Below are 20,866 nucleotides of genomic sequence, written 5' to 3'. Positions count from 1 at the left end.
ACAGGGCAAGACACAAGAACAACAAAAGAACAACAAAAACAGAATTAGCAACAAAACAGAAACAACATTTAAAAAACCATCAGTTAAGAAAAGGCAAAGGAATATAATTGAAATTCAATTGAATTCTAACAGTAAACTATTCCAAAGTGTAGGGGCAAAGATAGCAAAACACTTGGTTTAACATCTGGAAAGAAAGAAATATTTTAAGTACATGATATGAATGTGCAAAAGTACAAGGAGGGACAATATTCCCTATAAAGAAAACTACAAGTGGCTGTGTGCACAGTGTGTATGCAGTCCTACCAAAATTGTGCAATTCACTAAACAGCCACCAGCCTGTGTGTCCATTCAGAGTTTTCACAACAATGTTGTCAACAAGTCCGAAACCCTTTAACCTCACAGAGATGGAGCCTTTTGTCTTTATCTGAAGGTTTGACAGTTAAGACAGATGGGGAATGTGGAGAGAGGGCAGGTGGGATGACGTACAACGAAGGTCCCCAGTCACAATTGAACTAGGGTCACTGTGATTAAGTGGCACCTTTGGATTCGAGGCCACGAGGATGATCCAAAACACACAAGTCTGACATATGGAACTATTGTTGGTTTCAAAAACTGCACTGATTCTCAGTCTTCATCTCAGGTGGGTAAAGCTGTGCTGGGGCGACATTTCCCCCTTATTCTGTGTTTGTCATACATTTGATGAACAGGCTCTCCATGTCTCTCCATATGAGTGCATGTGCTGCATTCATAAAATGGTCATTTATTAATACAATTCAGGCCTCCACAGGCACTTTTGGCAGGTTCCTTTGGCCATTTTGCGTAAAGAGACCATGACTCACGGTTTTCCATAAGCCCTTTAATGAACTGGTCCCATTGAAATGTTTCTCTCCCTTGTGGTGCCTCGATGTTTAAGTAGCTTTATCATTACGGTCAGAACAGGTGACTCACATCCTCTCTCTCCCTCATAACCTTAAAACGTGCCTCTTCAAACTAAGAATGGACCATTTTTACTCACTTGAAAAAAACAATCACATCCACTCTAATACTGTCCACTAAAAAAACAAAACAAATAACCCTAAAAATCGGTTCTCATCCTGCTTCTCTGTGTGTGTCACTCTGTCACACCTGATCCTGGAACATTTCTCTTGTCTTAACAATCGGGCTTTGGCCCCTCCACTCCTTTAAACTGGTGGCCTGGAAATGTCAGATTATTTTATTGCTGCATCATTCTATTGCCGCATGATTTTACTGCTGTACTTGGGACTCATTTGTGTCTGCGTTGTGCATAACAGCTACAGCTGACAAATGCTATCAAACGTTTCTTCCAGTTGTTGAACAATCCAAGTTGAGCACACAGCAGGAAGTGTTCTTGAACACAGACTAATATCTGGTTTGGTAAGAAAATGTTATCACTTGTCATCTTGTCATCTTTGTCACTTCATGCAAACATTGTCTGCCTGTCAGAGTGGGTGAGCCAGCTGAACTGCTCTGTGGAAACTGGCTCTGCCTGCAGCTCCAGTCAGTTTGTCACAAACTCACAAACACACACACATACAAGCAAACTTGCTGTTTCTCTGTCTGGTTTAATTACATAGAATTAAACATCTGACAGAAAAAAAAGTCTCCAGTTCACAAGAAAGAGACTTTTCCTGTCAGAGTCATTTGAAATGCCAGAGGGGTGTTCAAAACAAATGGTTAATATTTCACCACCACCAGGAAGAGATTCCCAAAAGTATTTCTTTCCTTTTTGTTCTCACAGAAACAAGCTGCTGAGGAGCAGAAGAAGTTCAAGGAAACATAAATAGGTTGAAACATCACGGGCGGTTGTTTCAGAGTCTTGTCTTTTACTTCCTATAACAAAGTAGCACAGAGCACAGTTAACACACACACACCAACAACAGCATGTGTGAGGAATGTGTTGTTATGATAAATGTGCTGCTACAGGTAAACAGGAATTACTTTACACCAGGAAAGACCCAAATGTATCAGCTGTACTCAAAAGAAGAATTAAACTGCTACTTAATCATGATTTCAGTTAACTGAAGAAGAATAAAGTCTAACTGAAACCCAAGGTTTAGGTTTAAACATACTCTGAAAGCTATAAAATGATAAAGTTTTGTGATAAAACTAATAGAATGGACAGAAATGAATTTATAAAGATAAGCTGCAAACAGCAGTAACCCTCAAGTCATTTTGGAGAGACCTGAAAATTCCTTATAACCTTCTATCAATTTGGATATTTCAATGTTTGATTTAAAATTGTTTTTAATTATATTTGTTTATTTCAAAAGGTTGAGTATCGACTTTAGTTCATTGTTTGGGGTCCCACAGACCTGCACATGTAAAGATAATAATTTATCAATACAATTAATCATTTTTTCCCCTTTAAATATATATCATTTTGGGAGATGTGTTAAAAAGTACTGTCAACATCAGTCACTATATAGAGAGCAGAGGAAATGTTTTACAGAGGAAATGTGTTTAGAAACAACATCAACAGTTCAAAATCTTCAAACCACTTTGATTAAATACACAGTCGCTAAAGACTGCCCCCTTGTGGTTGAAGCTTCTCATAGCACGATCTTCTCTACTTCTCACTTGAAAACATGACTATAAAATACGATGATGGTGTGAAGATGTAAATTTGAAATCCATCAGTAACACTTACTCACAGTTGATGAGAAGAGGTCATACAGAAAATGGGTTTATTTGTTTGTTGTCTTACATCACATACAGATGTCTCCTTGCATTCAGCATTGAAACATGGTCTTCACCGTTTTGAAATCTACTTGTGCAACTATAACGGTACAGAATGAATCATCAGAGGTTTCTTTTCTTTTATTATTATTTTTTTGTTTGCACGGATTATCATTGTTTCACAGACACAGTCTACATCAAAGTTTCTTTACACCCCAAAGAAAACCAAAGAAATCTACCACCAAATATGAATCAAGTATACTGGCAAAACAAAAGGACAAAACCTTTGCCTGAACATCCTGAACTGTGGTGCAAACCCCGCCTCTTGAGGGCATAGAGAAATAAATCTGTAAATCATTCTTCATAGATAAATATATGTGAATCAGAACCAAACTGAGCTGAGAGGAAATCACTAAATATAAGGCCACAAAACCCAAACGATCAAACTCATGATTTAACACACGACAGATGCTGAATATGAACAATGCACTCAAAACGTGGTGGAGTGGATTTACAGTATGTTGTGCGCTCACTGGTGTATGAGCAGTAGTACCCATGTATGGCACAGAGAAATAGTTTTATTAACAGAAGTCTGTGGATTCTGCTGGTATCAGTGGCGACGCGGTAACTCGCCTGCTGTTCAGAAGTGAGTCGTGGATGTGCTGATGAATGAAACTGATCTGCTTACCCTGCTTTCTTTTCACATAATTATGCCGACACACCACTGAACTAAAGGAATATGCATGTCAAATAAATATCATTACAGCCATATATAGATTCATCAACGATATTCACATTCAGTAACACAGAGTTATCAACAGAAACACCCCCCCACCCCCATATGCAAGTCTGAGACAAAAAAGCGAGAGCAACCTGATGCAGTTTGAGTACTCATACGCACACACATGAAGGCGGACGAGCAGCAGCTGTGCAGGTCGTGTGTGTATGTGCAGGTTAACCTATATACTGCTTTCACATTAAAAGACTATACTGTATTTAGCGCATGTTGACGACTACATGCAGGAATCGGTGGTTGGGTTACTTTCTGCGTCCCACTGCAAACAGCACCAGAACACGATGAGATGAAAACCTACAAACACCGTCAACATCCACGCAACGATGGAAAAGTATGCAACAATGTCAGCAAGATCTGCCAGGATGCATGCAGCTCAGGCAGTCGAGAACATGTTGTGCGTTATAATATTTAAAAAGGGGGGCTTATCAAAAGACTTCCAAAATGAGGCAGTAAGAGGACGCGTGACAGAGGAAACTCCAGTCCTGTTGTCTGTTTTTTCAGTTTCAGAGTTGTTCATGATTAATACTGACTGGGCCACTCACACACACACACACACACACACACACACACAGTGTTTGTGTACGCGCGCACACACATGTACAAACTTTATCTGAGTATCAAAGTGCCTCAGCATTGCTCACAAATGAAAAAGGGAGAGCAAACCATTAAAGTGAATTAGAGTGACATAAATCTGCCAGCTGTGATTGTTCTCAAACATGGCTCTGTTACCCCACAGGAAAGGAAACAAACAAACAAAACAGGAAGTGCAACTGACACAGAACAGTTCTTTGCATGGACGACTGACAGTTGAAAGACGCACATCAACAAAAAGTCCTATTTGACTCGTTGCTGACTCAGTGGAGTCACAAATGACTTGGTACAGCACCTAGAGACTAACATACAGTACATTGCACCTAAGGACAAGAGGTGGACACAGGAAAAGCAAGTGTCTGCTGTGATTGCTTACGGTTAGTGTGTGTGTGTGTGTGTGTGTGTGTGTGTGTGATTGGTTAAATATGAAGTACATGAGAATTTGTTTTCAATAAGGACTGAAAACTATTAGGAACCTCAACAGACTGAAAACGAAAGTCTAAAATCTCCCCCAAACCCAGAATCTTGCTTTTCACCCATCAATCAAAACCCTTGTACCTAACTCGCACCCCCATTCCCAAAACAAAGAAGAAGTTGGACGGGTGTGGCTGCTGGCGGCTTCTTCCAGTTATCTTCTTATTTCTTGTTCTTGAGTTGATTGGCCAGCCAATCAAGACCCTCATAGAGCCCGTCGCCGCTGGTGGCGCAGGTGGCCTGGATGTACCAGTTGCGGTGACGCAGGGAGTGTAAGCCCAGCTTGTCTGTGATCTCGGCAGCGTTCATGGCGTTCGGTAAGTCCTGTTCAGTGGGGAGAGAGTAAGACATGGATCAGTGACGGGGCTTTTGTGTCACCCTAAAGACAGGACAGCTTTTGGGAAATGCAGTCACTTTCTTGCCGAGAGATAGATGATAAGATTGATGCCTCTCTCGTGTCTGTACGGTGGATCTGAAGCTGCAACCAGCGGGCAGATAGCTTAGCTTGTCATCACCAAAAGCAAACAACCACCCATTAGATGATGTTGCCAAATGAAAAAAAGATATATTTTTGGTGTTGTTGTTATGGTTTCTGTATTTCTGTTCAACCATTCATTCCTTCTTTCTTTCTTTTTTCTCTCTCTTCTCTTTCTCTGCTGTGTTAATGAAACTACCATGGAAATGCAGTAAAGTAAGAGTTTTTATCCACAGTTAATATTGTTTTTGAATTTTGATCACAAATAATTACATCAACTCAAAGTAGAATTTTATCTCAAAGATACTAAGAGGTGGGCTCACGTGGGTTGGTCCTCCACTTCCACTCTGTCATGTATTCATTTATATGTACTGTGTATGTATATGTGCAGAGCAGTTACGGTTTCTTGCCTGTTTATTGGCAAACACAAGGAGGACTGCATCTCTCAGTTCGTCCTCAGCCAGCATCCTCATCAGCTCCTCTCGTGCTTCGTTCACACGCTCTCTGTCATTACTGTCCACCACAAAGATAAGACCTGAAAACAGCGAGAGAAGCAAACAGAATACTCTTTTTTTTCATAAGAAGAAGAAGAAGAGTGTGTCTTTAATGAGTGTCTTTTTAGGCCGGTGTTACCCTTTGATTAGCTCTGCTCACCCTGTGTGTTTTGAAAGTAGTGTCTCCAGAGGGGGCGGATCTTGTCCTGCCCGCCCACATCCCACACAGTGAAGCTGATGTTCTTGTACTCCACCGTCTCCACATTAAACCCTGAAAACCAGAGCAGGGGCATACAACATGTAAAGCAAACATAGTGGGCATGACAATGTTTTACAACAACTTATATTTTGACTGTGCACGTACCAATTGTTGGGATTGTGGTGACTATTTCCCCCAGTTTGAGCTTGTAGAGGATTGTTGTTTTTCCAGCAGCATCGAGCCCCACCATCAAGATCCTCATCTCCTTCTTCCCTATGAGGCTCTTCAGCAAATTCCCGAAAATGTTCCCCATGATTCAGATGAAGTTCTTAAACTTATGTGTGTGGCTACAATCCTGATTCTAGATGCCTTTCTGCAGAGTTTAACCCGTCCAGCAGGGATAGATTACGAAGGAGGGCTGAAAGGAAACAGAACAAATAACCATTTAGTAATACTTTAATGTGCCTTGATGTATTGCGAAGTAAACATCAAATGAAGGATGCTTTAAAGAGAGGATTTGTCTGTAAGGGCGTTTGCTAAATTACGATGAAGGGAACGCTCCAGGTCACCTTCTCTCACTTTTCTAAAAAAAAAACACACCACCGTGCCAGAAAGTCTCACCTCTACATGCACACCCCAAGACAGGTGCAAGCTATGCTAATTGCCCACGGTCATCATCACCGAGAGGGTGAAGGAGATGCATGTCTGTGCCATGACTCCAGGCTGCAGCACAATCTGTTCAGACCCTTCTCACTGTTTTTTTGTCTCCTTCAAATGTTAGCCTGCATCAACGCCAAGCCCTCAGAGCACATGCAAAATGTCCTACATTAGCAGGCCTGGCTTGAACACATTTGATTAAACCCCACCACAAAGCCACCTGGACTAAAACAGGGACACGGGAACGCATTTCCCCTGTAGTTCATACTTGCAGCCTAGTTATACATGTAAATGGCAATTATTCTAAATACTATAAGAGGCCAGAAATGTTTTGCAGACATAGTTGTCAACAGGGTGTCCAAAATACTCTCTGAAAGTGGAACTGCACATGTGGACTAAACCTAAGCTCCACTTATTGGCTTTCTGAGCTTTCGGCTACATATTACTAGCCTGATGATTAGATTGATTTGCCATTTCATTTCATTTCATTTCATTTCATTCAATCATTCAATTTGAAGCGCTGAACAGATTGGGGATCACTCAGAGGTTTAGAACCAGGCTCTTATGGTCTACACTTTTTTGTTACTTTTCAACACAGCAATGTTTTCAAAAACTTGTCCTAACAAGTAGAAACAAATACCTGGGTTCCCAAATAATGTCTTCTAAATGTACAAGTACAACAACATTTCAATCAAGTTTATTTGTCACATGTAATCATATAATTTACAGTCACAGTGAAATGTAATCCATTGTGGTTTTTGAGGGGTATGTGCTAGTATGTGAAATGTGATTGCACATATGCTCTGAATTATAAAGTGTGTGTATTAGCTGTATTTCAACGTGGAAAAGAGACAAGGTGGTTCGAGTTACATCGTTATATGTATCCTTATCATGAAAGTGCAGTGACTTAATCATCCTGCAACAACAGTGAGGATTCAGAGAATTAACAGACTCAATAAAGTGAAAAGATAGAAAATACAATACAGATGAATAAAGTCGTCGGTAGATATGACACTAGCTGCAGCCCTGTCCATGGTGCTGAAGAGGATCACCGCACTTTAACTGCCTGACTGACACCAGCTCCTGTCCTCTCTCAGGTGGGTTTACGGGTTTAGACATGAGCTCTTAAAATGGTGATTTATCCGGGAGCAGGGCCACGATATGCCGGCCTGATAATGTTAATTCAGCTCCGGGTGACTCAGGTTACGTTAGCCAGGAATGCTACGGTGGGTAACCTTACAGCTATCCTGCCGTAGTAGCCATCGGCCCCGCACGTCTCTCCGCGTCTAGCTGAAGATTCACACTTAATTTCAGCCACCAAACTTGATAATTTCCTCATTATGTGATCTGTTATAATCTCCTTTATCAGTTTTTATGTAGTTTTGCTTTAATCGATCAGACGTGACGGTAGCTAGCGTATCTGCAGTTACGATCCACCCCATTCATCCATCCGCGCATCGCATAAACGGGCATCCGGCTGCCAGTGAGCCGCCCGCCGCTGCTTCAGCCCGGACAACACTGAGGCAACACGACCACCACAGACCAGCCAACAGACACTCCATTATTTCATCTACTGCTGAGACCTACATGTATATCACTGGGATGATGGTGGTGCCAGTATCCTCACTTACCTTCGCTGAGTAGTCCTCTACTAAATGCCTCACGGTATTCCGGGGGACAACGCAGCAGCAGACGAGATCTCGCGAGAGTAGAAATCAAAACCAAACCAAAATTTTGTTGACAGTCGTTTTGAAAGGACGTATGCACAACCAGGTTTGTACATGTCGTATTTATCAGTTTTTTGGACATTGTCACCTCAGTCCTGATGTGTCTTATGCACTATTTTATTTTTATATAGACCTACAGCACACAGTGTCGCAGTGAAATTGTAGGCCCATGATTTAATTTCATGGATGTGTCAAAGACTCAAATACTCCTTCAGACTTTTATTGTACTGATTAGTTATGAACCCTTTACCCTTTAAAGGGCTTTCACACCCCTGGTCCACCAACACAGGTGATTTCACTTCTTTTTAAAGCATGACTTTACACAAGTGGAAACAATCTTTTCAACAATATAATATAGTGCATCGTAGTATATTTTAAAGTACATTTGCAGGACGGGTTCACAGTCACAATACCAAATGCTGACAAGCATCACCATCTTCTCTCATTAAAACACTGCAAACCAGCTCAGGAAGTAATCCAAGAGATGACCAACAGCTATGGGCTTGCTTCACCGAATTTCAATTAGTTTCATGCTAATCAGCATCAAGTTCAGCATTGATGTGTTAACTGGCAATAAACTGAAATTACAAGACTAAGAATTTTGAAGTTGTAATAAGGCTACTGAGCCTGACATCCTGTTACATAAAGTTCCTGTTGTATGTGTGAAGAAATTGAGGATTCAGGAAATGGTGAATCGGTCTTCAGTATTGCATAACACTTGTGCAATATTTTCATCCACAGATGGGGAACAAAGTAAAGTTTCCACAGAAAATCTCTTTTGTTTTGGTCGCCTTCGTGAATCTTAAAACCTAAGAGCATTTCGATAAGGTAGTTGAATGTGGCAATGGGGCCAAATCATATAATAAAAAAACTGGTTTTACCAGCATGTAGTCCCGTATCTACTTCTGTGATTTGAGGCAGGAAGGAGGTTTTATCTTTAGTTTGCACTCAAAGATGAGTCATTAATTTCTATTTCTGTGCTGCACTGACTGTTTTAATGTACCATCCTTGATCAGACATCTATTTTGACAAAGGGAATCTGTATTTCCTGTAATTTCTGCCATTTAGATTTATTTTCACCACACAGTTACAATGCTTTGACACGCTGTGACATACAAGGTTGCTCACCAGGTTTCTGTGGTTAGACATGAAGAAGCAGCCCGGCACTTGAGCCTGCAAGCAGCGTGGCATGACACCTGGTACATTTATCATTGAGCAGCCTATAGGTTTGTTTTGGTTAGCACCATCTAACAAAGCTTAACTCCTAGCTCCTCTCTCCTCCTCTGCATGAAAAACTATCCTTTGTCTAATACATGAGCATGTGGCACAAATACTGCAAATCTGTGCCAGTGATACTTCCCTGATATCCTGCTGGCAAACAGAGGACTTGAGACAGTTGGTGATTTAAATGGTTGTAGTTTTGGAGATCAATGTTGCAAATAAGGCGAGGGGAAGTGGGAGTCATTTATGGATGACGACAACACAGCTGACAAGGTGAAATGAACTCGGGTGAAACCATGTCTATCAATTTGGCATATATGACTGAGTTTGAGATTTTAGAGGGTGACAGAGGCAGAGTGAAGGTATTATAATGTTGCATATCTGACCATATTGTACAAGAATAGAGGGAAGGATACGACTGAAAAGGAGACTCCCATTTATACGAATGCACATTTTTGTTTCTTTCTCTTGAAGCCGTCATAACTTTTCACAGTCCAATACAACAGTTCTATGGTTTCAGAAATATAAATGAATGCCCATTACATTTGCTAAGAGACTGTGATGTACATGTGCCTACAAGTAGAAAAAAGAAGCTTGGAGTTTAGGAATGTGCATACATCATGTTTTTACATTTCTAAACTTGCTGTAGGCTAGACGGCGCTTGATAGAAATTGGCAGTCTTATATAGCCTGCCACTGGCAACAACCTCAACCCCAACCACAGTATAAGGAAATATGCCCCTCACCTGACATCAAAATTAAAAAAATACATCTATACTACACCACTGTCAAATGGTCTGCATAATCTTTTAGTTTATGTTACACTTTACAATTTATTAAATACCCCACCAGGGAGGGGAACACTCTGGATCACTGTTACACCACAGTCAGTAACGCTATTCACGCCGTCACCCGCGCTGCACTGGGACACTCTGACCACGACATGGTCCACCTGATTCCCGCATACAGGCAGAAATTAAAACTTTCTAAGCAGGTTGTGAGAACTTCGAAGAAGTGGACCAGTGAAGCTGCAGAGGACCTGAAGGCGTGTTTGGACTGTACTGACTGGGATGTTTTCAGGACTGCTACCAACAGTCTGGATGAGTACACAGAGGCTGTGACTTCATATATCAGCTTCTGTGAGGACTGCTGCGTACCAACTCGGACCAGGGTGAGTTACAACAACGACAAACCCTGGTTCACAGCAAGACTGCGACAGCTGAGGTTGGAAAAGGAAGAGGCGTTTAAGAGTGGCAACAGAGCAGAGTTTAAGGAAGCCAAGTACAAGTTTAGCAAGGCGGTGAAGGAAGCTAAACGACTGTACTCAGAGAGACTACAAGACCAGTTCTCCTCCAACGACTCTGCTTCTGTGTGGAGGGGGCTCAGGCAGATCACCAACTACAAGCCAAGAGCCCCCAACTCTGCTAATGACCGACGCCTCGCCAACAGCCTCAATGACGTCTACTGTCGCTTTGAAAGACATTGGGACAGTCCTGACACCATCCCCCACACCATCACCCACCAGCTCCAGCCCAACAGCCCCAACCCCCTCATCACACCTGGGGCTGAACTCTCACACCTCCTACCACCACAGCTGCCCCCCACAGCGCCCCCCACTCCTCCAGCATCGACACCTCTGTCTGTCCTTGAAAGAGATGTGAACAGACTCTTCAAGAGACAAAACCCGCGAAAAGCTGCTGGACCAGACTCCATCTCCCCATCCTGCCTGAAGTGCTGCGCCGATCAGCTGTCTCCGGTGTTCACGGACATCTTCAACACCTCACTGGAGACATGCCATGTGCCAGCCTGCTTCAAGGCCTCCACCATCATCCCCGTCCCCAAAAAACCAGGGCCCACAGGATTAAATGACTACAGACCCGTCGCCCTGACCTCTGTGGTCATGAAATCATTTGAACGCCTGGTCCTGTCCCACCTCAAATCCATCACAGACTCTCTGCTGGACCCCCTGCAGTTCGCCTACAGAGCCAACAGGTCTGTAGACGACGCCGTCAACCTGGCTCTACACTTCATCCTCCAGCACCTGGACTCCGCAGGATCCTATGCCAGGATCCTGTTTGTGGACTTCAGCTCTGCCTTCAACACGATTGTCGCGGCTCTTCTTCAGGACAAGCTCTCCCAGCTGAACATGCCTGACCCCACCTGCAGGTGGATCACAGATTTCCTGTCTGACAGGAAGCAGCACGTGAAGCTGGGGAAACACGTCTCAGACTCGCGGACGATCAGCACTGGCTCCCCTCAAGGCTGTGTTCTTTCTCCTCTACTCTTCTCCCTGTACACCAACAGCTGCACCTCCAGTCACCAGTCCGTCAAGCTCCTGAAGTTCGCGGACGACACCACCCTCATCGGACTCATCTCTGGAGAGGATGAGTCTGCCTACAGGTGGGAGATTGACCACCTGGTGACCTGGTGCAACAGCAACAACCTGGAGCTTAATGCTTCAAAGACAGTGGAGATGGTTGTTGACTTTAGGAAGAGCGCAGCCCCACCCGCCCCCATCACCCTGTGTGACTCTGGCAGAGCAATTAAAATAACTATGTATTTGGTATATTTATTTTTGTAAAGTCATACTTTCATAAAGCAGTATGGATATAAGAGATTAAATTTGGGGGGTGGTATCAGCTGAGTTTTTAAGGGTTAAACTCTTGATAAATAACTTTTTCGGAACTTTACCCTATTATTGCACATCTAGCCATACATATTTTAATGTTACAGATAAATATTGTTTTAGAACAAGTTCTCATGGGCTTTAATACATGTTTTTAATCGCATATTTGACATGACTTCCGGGGTGCAACTGCCCTCTGCCTATCATCTATACATATTTCTGCAGGCGGGAGCAGTGGGCTAGTGGGGGACTAGCAGCGACGTGGCGTCTGTGCAGCAGGCTGGATGTCTGCTCCTGACAGTCTCTCCAGCATGGAGCAGCAGAGCCGGCCAGAAGCTGCACAGCACCGCCCCCCAGCGCCTCCGCAGAGCGCCGCTTCCGCTTCTCTCCCGCGGCAGCAGCAGCCTGATGGGATGCTGGCGGAATGTTTGAGGCGGGCTCTTCAGGGAGACCCAGGTGTTGGGACAACGTCCACGGGCCGGTAGTCCTTATCGCTCCAGTATTATAACACATCAGCATTACGCGGTGCTGAGCCATTTTGTACACACTGGTCGACGGGGCAGACTGTGCAGCTCGACTCTCTCGCTCTCCCCCCCGCCGCTGTGTAGAAAGAAGAAGCCTACACGGAAGTTGTTGGATGGCAGCTATTTTCCAGAAGTTCACAATGAAGCCCAGCGTCTTTCTGCTCCTGCTCGCAGCTGTCGCCTGTGGACACGCGCAGGGGGAAGAAAATGCAGCCGAGGAGCTGCAGGTGGAGACCTTGGTGAGTTAGACACGTGTATTACAATGTAACACAGTCCACACTGCAGTAATACAGCAGCTCTAACACATGAACACACACCGGCAAATAAAGTACTGGACCAGTGTTAACCGTCAACTCTTCTGACCCAAGGTGAAACCCGAAACTTGCTCTGTACTGTCCACCATGGGAGATACGCTGAAAATCCACTACACGGTAAGACGAGAGAAACTATGACTTCCTTCGTCAGCTCCCCTCTGAAACTGATCAAAACAACCCAGTCCGCTATCTGTACATTTTACAACCGTTTGTAGGGAAAGCGGTCCAGCTGATGACGAACGCAGTTGTTGTCTATGTGGCACCGTCTGCATGAACCATGTGGACACCGCTGTGCATTTACACGCTGAGTATGGGGAACAAAACAGCTGAGAAATGGCTTTCTGACCGAACATGGGACAGATTCTGGTTTAATGTGTGTCGGTGTTTTTTATTTGGTTTTATCTCGTGCGTGAGAAGATCGCCTCTGCTTGTACTATGGAGTGATGGGGCGGTGCAACACGTCAGCAATAACAGAGCAGTCTGTCAGTGGAGCAGCCGCTCATCCAGGCATTGTACTGGAGGCTCGTGGTTTTCAGTCCTCACACTTGTTGATCTTAATGATTTTTTTTTAATGATGATGATGTGTTGCCATTACATTGGAGTCAAAGGGCTACACATTTGATTTAAAAATAACACTCTCTGCTGTTCTGAAAGTATTTCTAAAATCCTCAAGGACTCTTCTGGCCATCTGGATGAAAATATTTTTTTTAATCATCCAGCATTTTTTTCATCTAGATGGTTTAATAGCCCACGAGGATTTTGGAAAAAACTTTTAGAACAGCAGTAATTGAAAGTAATAGTAATATATGAGAGGCACAAACTGGGGCTAATACACGGCACAGTGTAGACAAAAGAACAGGAAAAGTATTAAAGTATTAAAAAAATATATAGTACATACAATAAATAATACAGGAAGGCCTACAGTATCACTATTATAACACAACATAATACAATCACATCAAATCTCAAATTGACTATATCCTAGAATTAAATAATGTGAGTAGATAAGTGAACTAATTAAGTTTGTGACTTATTTTTATTACAAATGACCTAAATGCAACAAGAAATGACCTAGATCTTGATCACTCATATTTGGCACCTGTAGCTGAAAACATACTGTATATTTGTCCTGCCATGGATGCTGCAACTGTCTGTGCATTTTTAATAATGTATTGGATAACTGATTTACCTCTCACCTGCCCCTAATAAGGCATCATGAATAGCCCAATTAGGCTCAGAGTGCTTTGTAATTGACAAATGACACAGGCAAGACTAGGATTACTGCTGAATGAAAGATTGTCTCAGAAATTGTCAGATAACTGAGAGTTTCTTTGAGCAACATTGCTCTCATTGTCAAACGACGGCTGGAAACCGGAAAGATTGTACTGTGTGACACTGTATGTACTGACAAATAAACAGTGTGTTGTCTGCCACAGGTGTTTCATTCCTCTCGATCTAGGCCACTCATGTTACATTGGTGTGTATAATTTTCAATATAAAAGTCATAAATATCTGTCAGTTTACTTATACCTAGTCCTTACTTTTACTTTCCAACTTTATAGGATTAGTTGGACAATTTGAGATATATGCTTAACTGGACTCTTGCTGAGAGAGGGATGAGAAGATGAATCCCTATGTCATATCTGATGTTAAATATGTAGCTGGGGCAAGCAGCCTGTTAGCTTAGCATAAAGACTGGAAACGGCTAGCTTGGTTTCGTCCAAAAGTAACAAAATCCATCTACCAGCCCCTCTAAAACTCACTAACTGACACATTACATCTTGTTTGTTTGATCCGTACAAAAATAATCTGTGAATGCTGGTAGGCGGAATTTGTTACTTTAGTTCGACAGCTAGTTGTTTCCTCGTGTTTACAGTCTTTGTGCTAAGCTAACCAGCTGCAGATGGTAGCTATTTAAATATAAATGCTAATATATAGGTTGTCCACAATTTCTAAAGTATTATTTACATGTTGTATCTTCAAGGCTATGAGGCTATTTTACTGTAAAAGTGCATTAAAACCACAATATTTTTATTAAGTATGCACCAAATGCACAAATGACTCAAATATGAACAATGAATTGTGAAATCTCAGTATTTTTCTTTCATCTCATGCCTCACGTTATTTCACTGTCCAGGGTAAACTGATGGACGGAAAGGTGATTGACTCATCACTATCCCTGGACCCTCTTGTTGTCGAGCTGGGGAAGAGGACAGTTATTGCCGGTAAATTAACAGTAAATCCTCAATCAGTGACACTTTGATCTGCTTACATTCAAGAGATAACTGCAGCCTGTCGTGTGCTGGGGAATGTGCTTGCTTTGCTGATTGGCTTTCTCTGTGTGATTTTCTTATCAGGTCTGGAACAAAGCTTGGTTGGCGTGTGTGAAGGGTAAGTGGAAATTAAAGGTCCATCGGGAAGAAAGAGCTTAGCAGTAGATTTACTTTTCAGCAGCTGCATGCAGTCATGAATCAATTTGAAAAGAAATACCACAATTGATAGTTTTGTGATGGAGAAATGCTTCCTCAGTAAATGTGTTTTGTATTTCTCTTTCTCTCATACAGGCAAAAGATCAAAGCCACTATTCCATCTCACCTTGCATATGGAAAAAAAGGTTACCCTCCTACGATTCCAGGTACTGAACAATGTTTGCATGTCACGACTTCACAACTATGATCACATACATGAGCACAATCACACTGAACATTTGTTGCAGCATAAAGCTTCTATAGTTTTCTCATTGTCAACAAATCCCAGGCAAAGACCAACCATCAAACCATCAAGGTGTTAGTCCATCTTTCAATATGTTATGACTTCACTACTGGGTCTGTCGCTCTCAGCCTCAAGCCCATTGGGTCCTACTGAAGACGAAAATCTTTTAAGGACTGGTCACAAATATGTACCTTCATTTTTAAAAAGGGGGTCCGTAATTTCCTAAAATAGCAGGACACTGCAATTTTAGCAATTAATGCTTCTTACACTGGAGTAAATAGTGCATTTGTTGGGGACTATTTTCAGCTGCGAATTAATACACACTAGTGAGCATTTACGGCATTTCACCACTCTTTCCTTTAACTAGATGTTAGTGACCATTTTTTCTTTTTTTAGATGTTGGCAATATTATTTATCTTATTTCGTATTTCACGTCCTCATTTATTTACATATGCACACGATATAGATGGGTGAAAAATCAAAAGAAAAACCCGATCAACTCCTGATGTGACAGAGTATTGAACATGAACTTGACCTGCCTTAGGTGATGCTGCTCTTGAGTTCGAGGTGGAGGTGGTTTCTCTGATGCAGCAGACGCCGTGGCAGAAAATGGTGAACGACGTGTTCCCCCTCGTGTGTTTGGCCCTGGTGCCCACTCTGCTCGGCTTGGTTGGACTTTACCTCTACAAAAAGGCCAACGCCGAGAAGCCCAGCAAAAAGAAGGCAAAGGATAAGAAGAGCAAGAAGAAATAAGGACAAAGCACAGAACTATTTAAATAAAGTTTTTTAATTGTATTCTGTGTTCTTCATGTTTATTCACCATTAATATATGCTTTTATCTGTGTATTAACACCTGATTTTAAGATCTTTTGAAAATACGTTTCAATAAGTTTAAAATATATGTGTTGTACTTTTAACAGCTTCAGTGATGTTTGCACTGTCTGTAGGTCCTGGGTCAGTGAGTGATGGTGGGCTTAGACAGTGAGACTTCAATCCAAAGCGCTTTACAATTTGCCTTTCATTCACACACCTCGATGACAGTGAGCTAACCCTAACTCTGCCTCCTGATCCACATCCAAAAAAGAGACAGAGATAGCACAGTTGTCAAGAAATATTAGTAATCAACAACAGGACATTGTGTTAAAGTGCAAAGACATTTTAATATTAGAATAGCCTGCAAAATGCTGCACTGACATTTTCTTTGGGTGTTTTGTATGTTAATGTATTAAATAATAGCTTGTGCAAAGACCTGCTCGTTTATAGCCAAGTAAACGGCAGACAATTTAGAGAAAACGCCATTGAGTAAAAGCTTTATGTAGAAACATGACTAATTACCAAAAAGGTGACGTGTTACTAAGAGATATTCTTTGGCATCATCTGTGGGATTTAACTAAATAAACTGCCTCCTTTTTTGAGGAAGACCAGCAAGAGACACTGAAACACTAACTGAATGAATAAACTGTGATGCAAATGGCCTACAGATTATTCTAAAATATTACATCTGCTTATCTTCATCTCCTGCAGCTTTTCCTTTTTGTAGCCTATGTCAAATCTCTTGAGCACTGCATTGCACTGCAGCAACATAACTCAAAAGCAGTCTGATGATCTCCTAGTCGATACAGGAAACAGCACACACACATTAACCTCTCAGCACCAACACAGCGCAAAGTATGGAAATCTTGATTGATTGGTTAGGTTATCCATTGCAGGGAAGATTATATCTGTTTAATTTTCCTCAAGATTACATTATTCTTGTGTGGAAATGCAGTGCAGACTTCTCTGATCAAGTTATCTGACTGAAGTCTGCAAATTAATTTTCATACCTTGCAGTTGAAATGAATGGCTGCCTCAAAGTTAAGAAAAATACATGGTTAAATCTACAGAGCATGCTTTGGAAAATGACTGGCTGTGATGTAACGTTTACATAATTTGAAATAATTCAGCTGTAAATTAATGTAAATCACTGATATGGTCACCTTTTCCTAATTTTGTAAACCAAGTATTTACAATACGATTCAAACCATGGATGAAATAAGAAATCATCTGCCATTTTCACATCAATGTGAGGCCAATAAAGCACAGTGGGTTGATTAATTTCACATCATCACCTTTCACTCACAAATTGAGTACTAAATTTTACTTATCTTTTTTAAATGTATTGTTTTGCCAGACAGTAGCCATAATAATTTACCACATTTTATCTGTCCTGATGATTCTACATGAAGAGCTGATGAACATAGGTGGGCCTGTTTTATTATACGGCGCTGCTCGACGGCACTACGTTTATTGCAGTAATATAAGAACTCCGCTCACCCGGCTGACGCTTTGAAAAGACCTTGAGTACACTGATATCCCTCCGCTACTAAAAGATTACTAATGTTATTTTCCAGAATAAAATGTGTGTAATTTATTTTTGTTTAGACTGCACACAGAACCTATACTTTTGATAAAGTAGAAATTAAATAAGACATGGACGAGCTAGTATCTTTTGAAAAAAAAAAATATTTTAAGGGCGGAGCGGAAAGCACTACTTCTCGCGACACAACCTCTTCCGGTCCTCTTTCCAGCTTCCCGTGCAACATGGTGAGTGTGTTTCAGTGTCGGTCGTCTGGCGAAAACAGAATAAACTGTCATTTTATTTGAAAACTCACACATAATTCCCTCTTATAATGTGTTGTAATCACATAGCCGAATTACATTTTCGGGAATAGACCTTAGATGTCACTCAAGGTGATTTAAAAATGATTCTAGGCCTAATGCTAGCTTTTAGCAGGCTAACCGTTTTGTGCATGTGTTCCTGAGAGTTAGCAAAGAATGCTACTGTGGGAGACGTGCGGAGAAACTCAGCGAAACGGTCTGGATTCAATACATATCATAGTTTCTCATGATGATGTGTGCTAATGCATCAATCAAACAAAATTAGAAATTTTAAAATCGTGTATATGTTTTGACGTAACGTTGTGTGTTGCAATGGCAGCCGGTTTGAGACCCCGCATCCATTACATGCACTGAATAAAGCGTACAAGAAACATAAGGTAATGGAAAGTAAGCTAGTCACGTCTCCGAAATGATTGATGTTGTGTATTGGTATGGCAAATTGGATTGCTGAAGTGGAGGAGTGTCTTTTACTACCCCTGAGTTGTTATTTTCTGCTGTTGTATGTTGACTTGACAGACACGTTTCGTTATTTATAGTATCGTAATAGTTGATGATTACTATTTAGGACCGTAAATTAGAGATTTAATTTTTCCAAACCTGTGGTAAAACGTAATTAAAATAGTGAAATATTTAAGTGTTTTCCTGTTATTAGGACAGGGTTTGAAATGTGTAAATACTATTTTGGGGTACATACTACAAACATGTTTTTTATTCAACAAAAGATAAACTTCTCAAATGTTACATGTTGGCTAAAACCAGGAAGCTGATCTTTGCCTAAATACATTTTAAATTGATGCCTGACATTGATGCTGAATTCTGCTGATGTATTGGTCTGTACTGAAGTAGTGTGGAGGTTCTGTACTCAACCCTACTGGTCAGGCTGTAATGTGTATCTTTCTCACGTTTTTTCACAGACCAAGAAAAGGAGGAATAACGGTCGTGCCAAGAAGGGCCGTGGCCACGTGCAGCCCATCCGCTGCACCAACTGTGCCCGTTGTGTCCCCAAGGACAAGGCCATCAAGAAGTTTGTCATCAGGAACATTGTGGAGGCGGCGGCCGTGAGAGACATCTCAGAGGCCAGTGTCTTTGACTGTAAGTGTATTTGCTTTTCAGTGTCATGCATCATCATAAGCCGTCTTTGTATTTTAGTCCTGTTGGCTTGTCCTCATCTTTCTCCACTGTGTTCCCTCTGCAGCTTATGTTCTGCCCAAGCTCTATGTGAAGCTGCACTACTGTGTCAGCTGTGCCATCCACAGTAAGGTGGTGAGGAACCGCTCCTGTGAGGCCAGGAAAGACCGCACCCCACCTCCCAGATTCAGGCCCGCTGTGAGTACCTTCTACAGCACTGTACTTTCTTTTTACTGTCAGATCTGTTCGGTGAAGCTCCACAAAGTCCTGCTTCACAGTAGATATGTTTTGACTAGTCATAGCAGGGAAAGCACAGGTCTAACTATTAACGTTAATGATTTTGCCACCTCTTAGATGAGGCAGTAAGCAGAGTGATGGAACTGGCACATCTAAATGCAATGCAATCATTTGTTGCACTTGTCACATTGTCCACAGTGAGAAGGGTCTGTATCAGACAGTAATCTTAATTTGTTTTGTTTTTACAGGCCGGTGCACCAAGAGCTCCTCCAAAACCCATGTAAAGCAGAATTTGAAGATGCTGTACACCTGAAGAATAAATTCAAAATTCTTTACAAAAACGTGAATGTGTGAATCTCGTTATTCTTGACTAACTGTGTGTTGTGTAGTTTTAGGAAAGAAAGGCCTGTCAAGTATTTTATTTGGAATAGACTTTTTCTTACAGTACAAAACTTACAGTAGTTTTAAGATCGAATTACGCAAATGCATAATTACATATGATACATTTAAAAAGGCTCTGCAGTTTAAAGCGATATCAGACCATTTACAGGAGTGGGGAGGTTAACAAAGATAGTAAAACTGAAGGGAACAAACAGTGCAACAACGAAAACAAAACAATTGAACACAAAATACCACAAAACTAGAGTTTTTGTTAAGTATAGTCTTGAACTGGAGTAGACAGTTTATTTGGTTGTCCTTATGACTGAATTGGAAAGGTGGCTGGGGTCTAGGTTGAGGAGCAAACAGCGTCGGTACCACATGCATCAGGTTTAGAAGCACATGACTGTCTCGTGTTGCACCCATGAATAAAAAATCTACACCCAAACTCAACTTGTGAACAGGAAAGAGGGCTGAATATTTTCAGATGGTGGATTTGCTGGTTCTTTGGTGCAGAACTGGAAAATACATATTCTGCAGAGGATTAGATAAGTCATGCCCAAGCTTTGTTACTATTTTTGTACAATGTCACACTTAAGGTCAAAAGGAAGTTTTACACATTGTATCTCATTAGTTCTTTGGCTCCAAGCAGTCTGGCTGACTGTCACTGACTGGTGATTTAAGGTGTACGCAACAGTTGGTGAATAACATTTTCAAGGATGGCCAAAATAATGCCTTTTGTAATATGCGACACAGAATTAACAAACCAAATTTTCCACTTTAAAATGTGAGAATTTGAGCTAAAGAGGGGGAAAAAAACAATGCAGAAGAGACCGCAAGCCAAAGGCACAATAGTAAAGTCTACTACACAGAAATCCCAACGGGAGAGAAAACACACTCGAGCCTTTGTGTAGACACAAGTTGATGCCTCCATCCAAACATACACAGTGAAGAAGGGG

The 20,866-nt window shown here is 41.6% G+C and overlaps 3 protein-coding genes across 4 annotated transcripts; 2 read left to right on the top strand and 1 right to left on the bottom strand.

Moving 5' to 3' along the window:
- Nucleotides 1-4,720: 4,720 nt before the first annotated feature.
- arf3b (ADP-ribosylation factor 3b) lies at nucleotides 4,721-6,039 on the bottom strand. 2 transcript variants are annotated; one of them, XM_070903531.1, is made up of 4 exons: nucleotides 5,892-6,039; nucleotides 5,688-5,798; nucleotides 5,444-5,568; nucleotides 4,721-4,882 (listed from the first exon to the last, which is right to left on the bottom strand). In XM_070903531.1, the coding sequence occupies exons 1-4, from the start codon at nucleotides 6,037-6,039 to the stop codon at nucleotides 4,721-4,723; spliced, it is 546 nt and encodes a 181-aa protein (XP_070759632.1). The 2 variants fall into 2 exon arrangements, with proteins under 2 accessions (XP_070759632.1, XP_070759633.1); XM_070903532.1 differs by lacking the exon at nucleotides 5,688-5,798.
- Nucleotides 6,040-12,399: 6,360 nt separating this feature from the next.
- fkbp11 (FKBP prolyl isomerase 11) lies at nucleotides 12,400-16,267 on the top strand. The gene is made up of 6 exons (XM_070902955.1): nucleotides 12,400-12,719; nucleotides 12,849-12,911; nucleotides 14,932-15,019; nucleotides 15,152-15,185; nucleotides 15,359-15,429; nucleotides 16,051-16,267. The coding sequence occupies exons 1-6, from the start codon at nucleotides 12,594-12,596 to the stop codon at nucleotides 16,257-16,259; spliced, it is 591 nt and encodes a 196-aa protein (XP_070759056.1). The 5' UTR covers nucleotides 12,400-12,593; the 3' UTR covers nucleotides 16,260-16,267.
- A 1,708-nt stretch (nucleotides 16,268-17,975) lies between these two features.
- LOC139282656 (small ribosomal subunit protein eS26) lies at nucleotides 17,976-19,870 on the top strand. The gene is made up of 4 exons (XM_070902475.1): nucleotides 17,976-18,089; nucleotides 19,079-19,256; nucleotides 19,360-19,490; nucleotides 19,778-19,870. The coding sequence occupies exons 1-4, from the start codon at nucleotides 17,976-17,978 to the stop codon at nucleotides 19,811-19,813; spliced, it is 459 nt and encodes a 152-aa protein (XP_070758576.1). The 3' UTR covers nucleotides 19,814-19,870.
- Nucleotides 19,871-20,866: the final 996 nt, after the last annotated feature.

This window comes from Enoplosus armatus, chromosome 3 (assembly GCF_043641665.1).
Source record: "Enoplosus armatus isolate fEnoArm2 chromosome 3, fEnoArm2.hap1, whole genome shotgun sequence".
Taxonomy (NCBI): domain Eukaryota; kingdom Metazoa; phylum Chordata; class Actinopteri; order Centrarchiformes; family Enoplosidae; genus Enoplosus; species Enoplosus armatus.
Note: the sequence above shows the minus strand (reverse complement) of the source record. Positions and strands in the feature narration are given on the sequence as shown.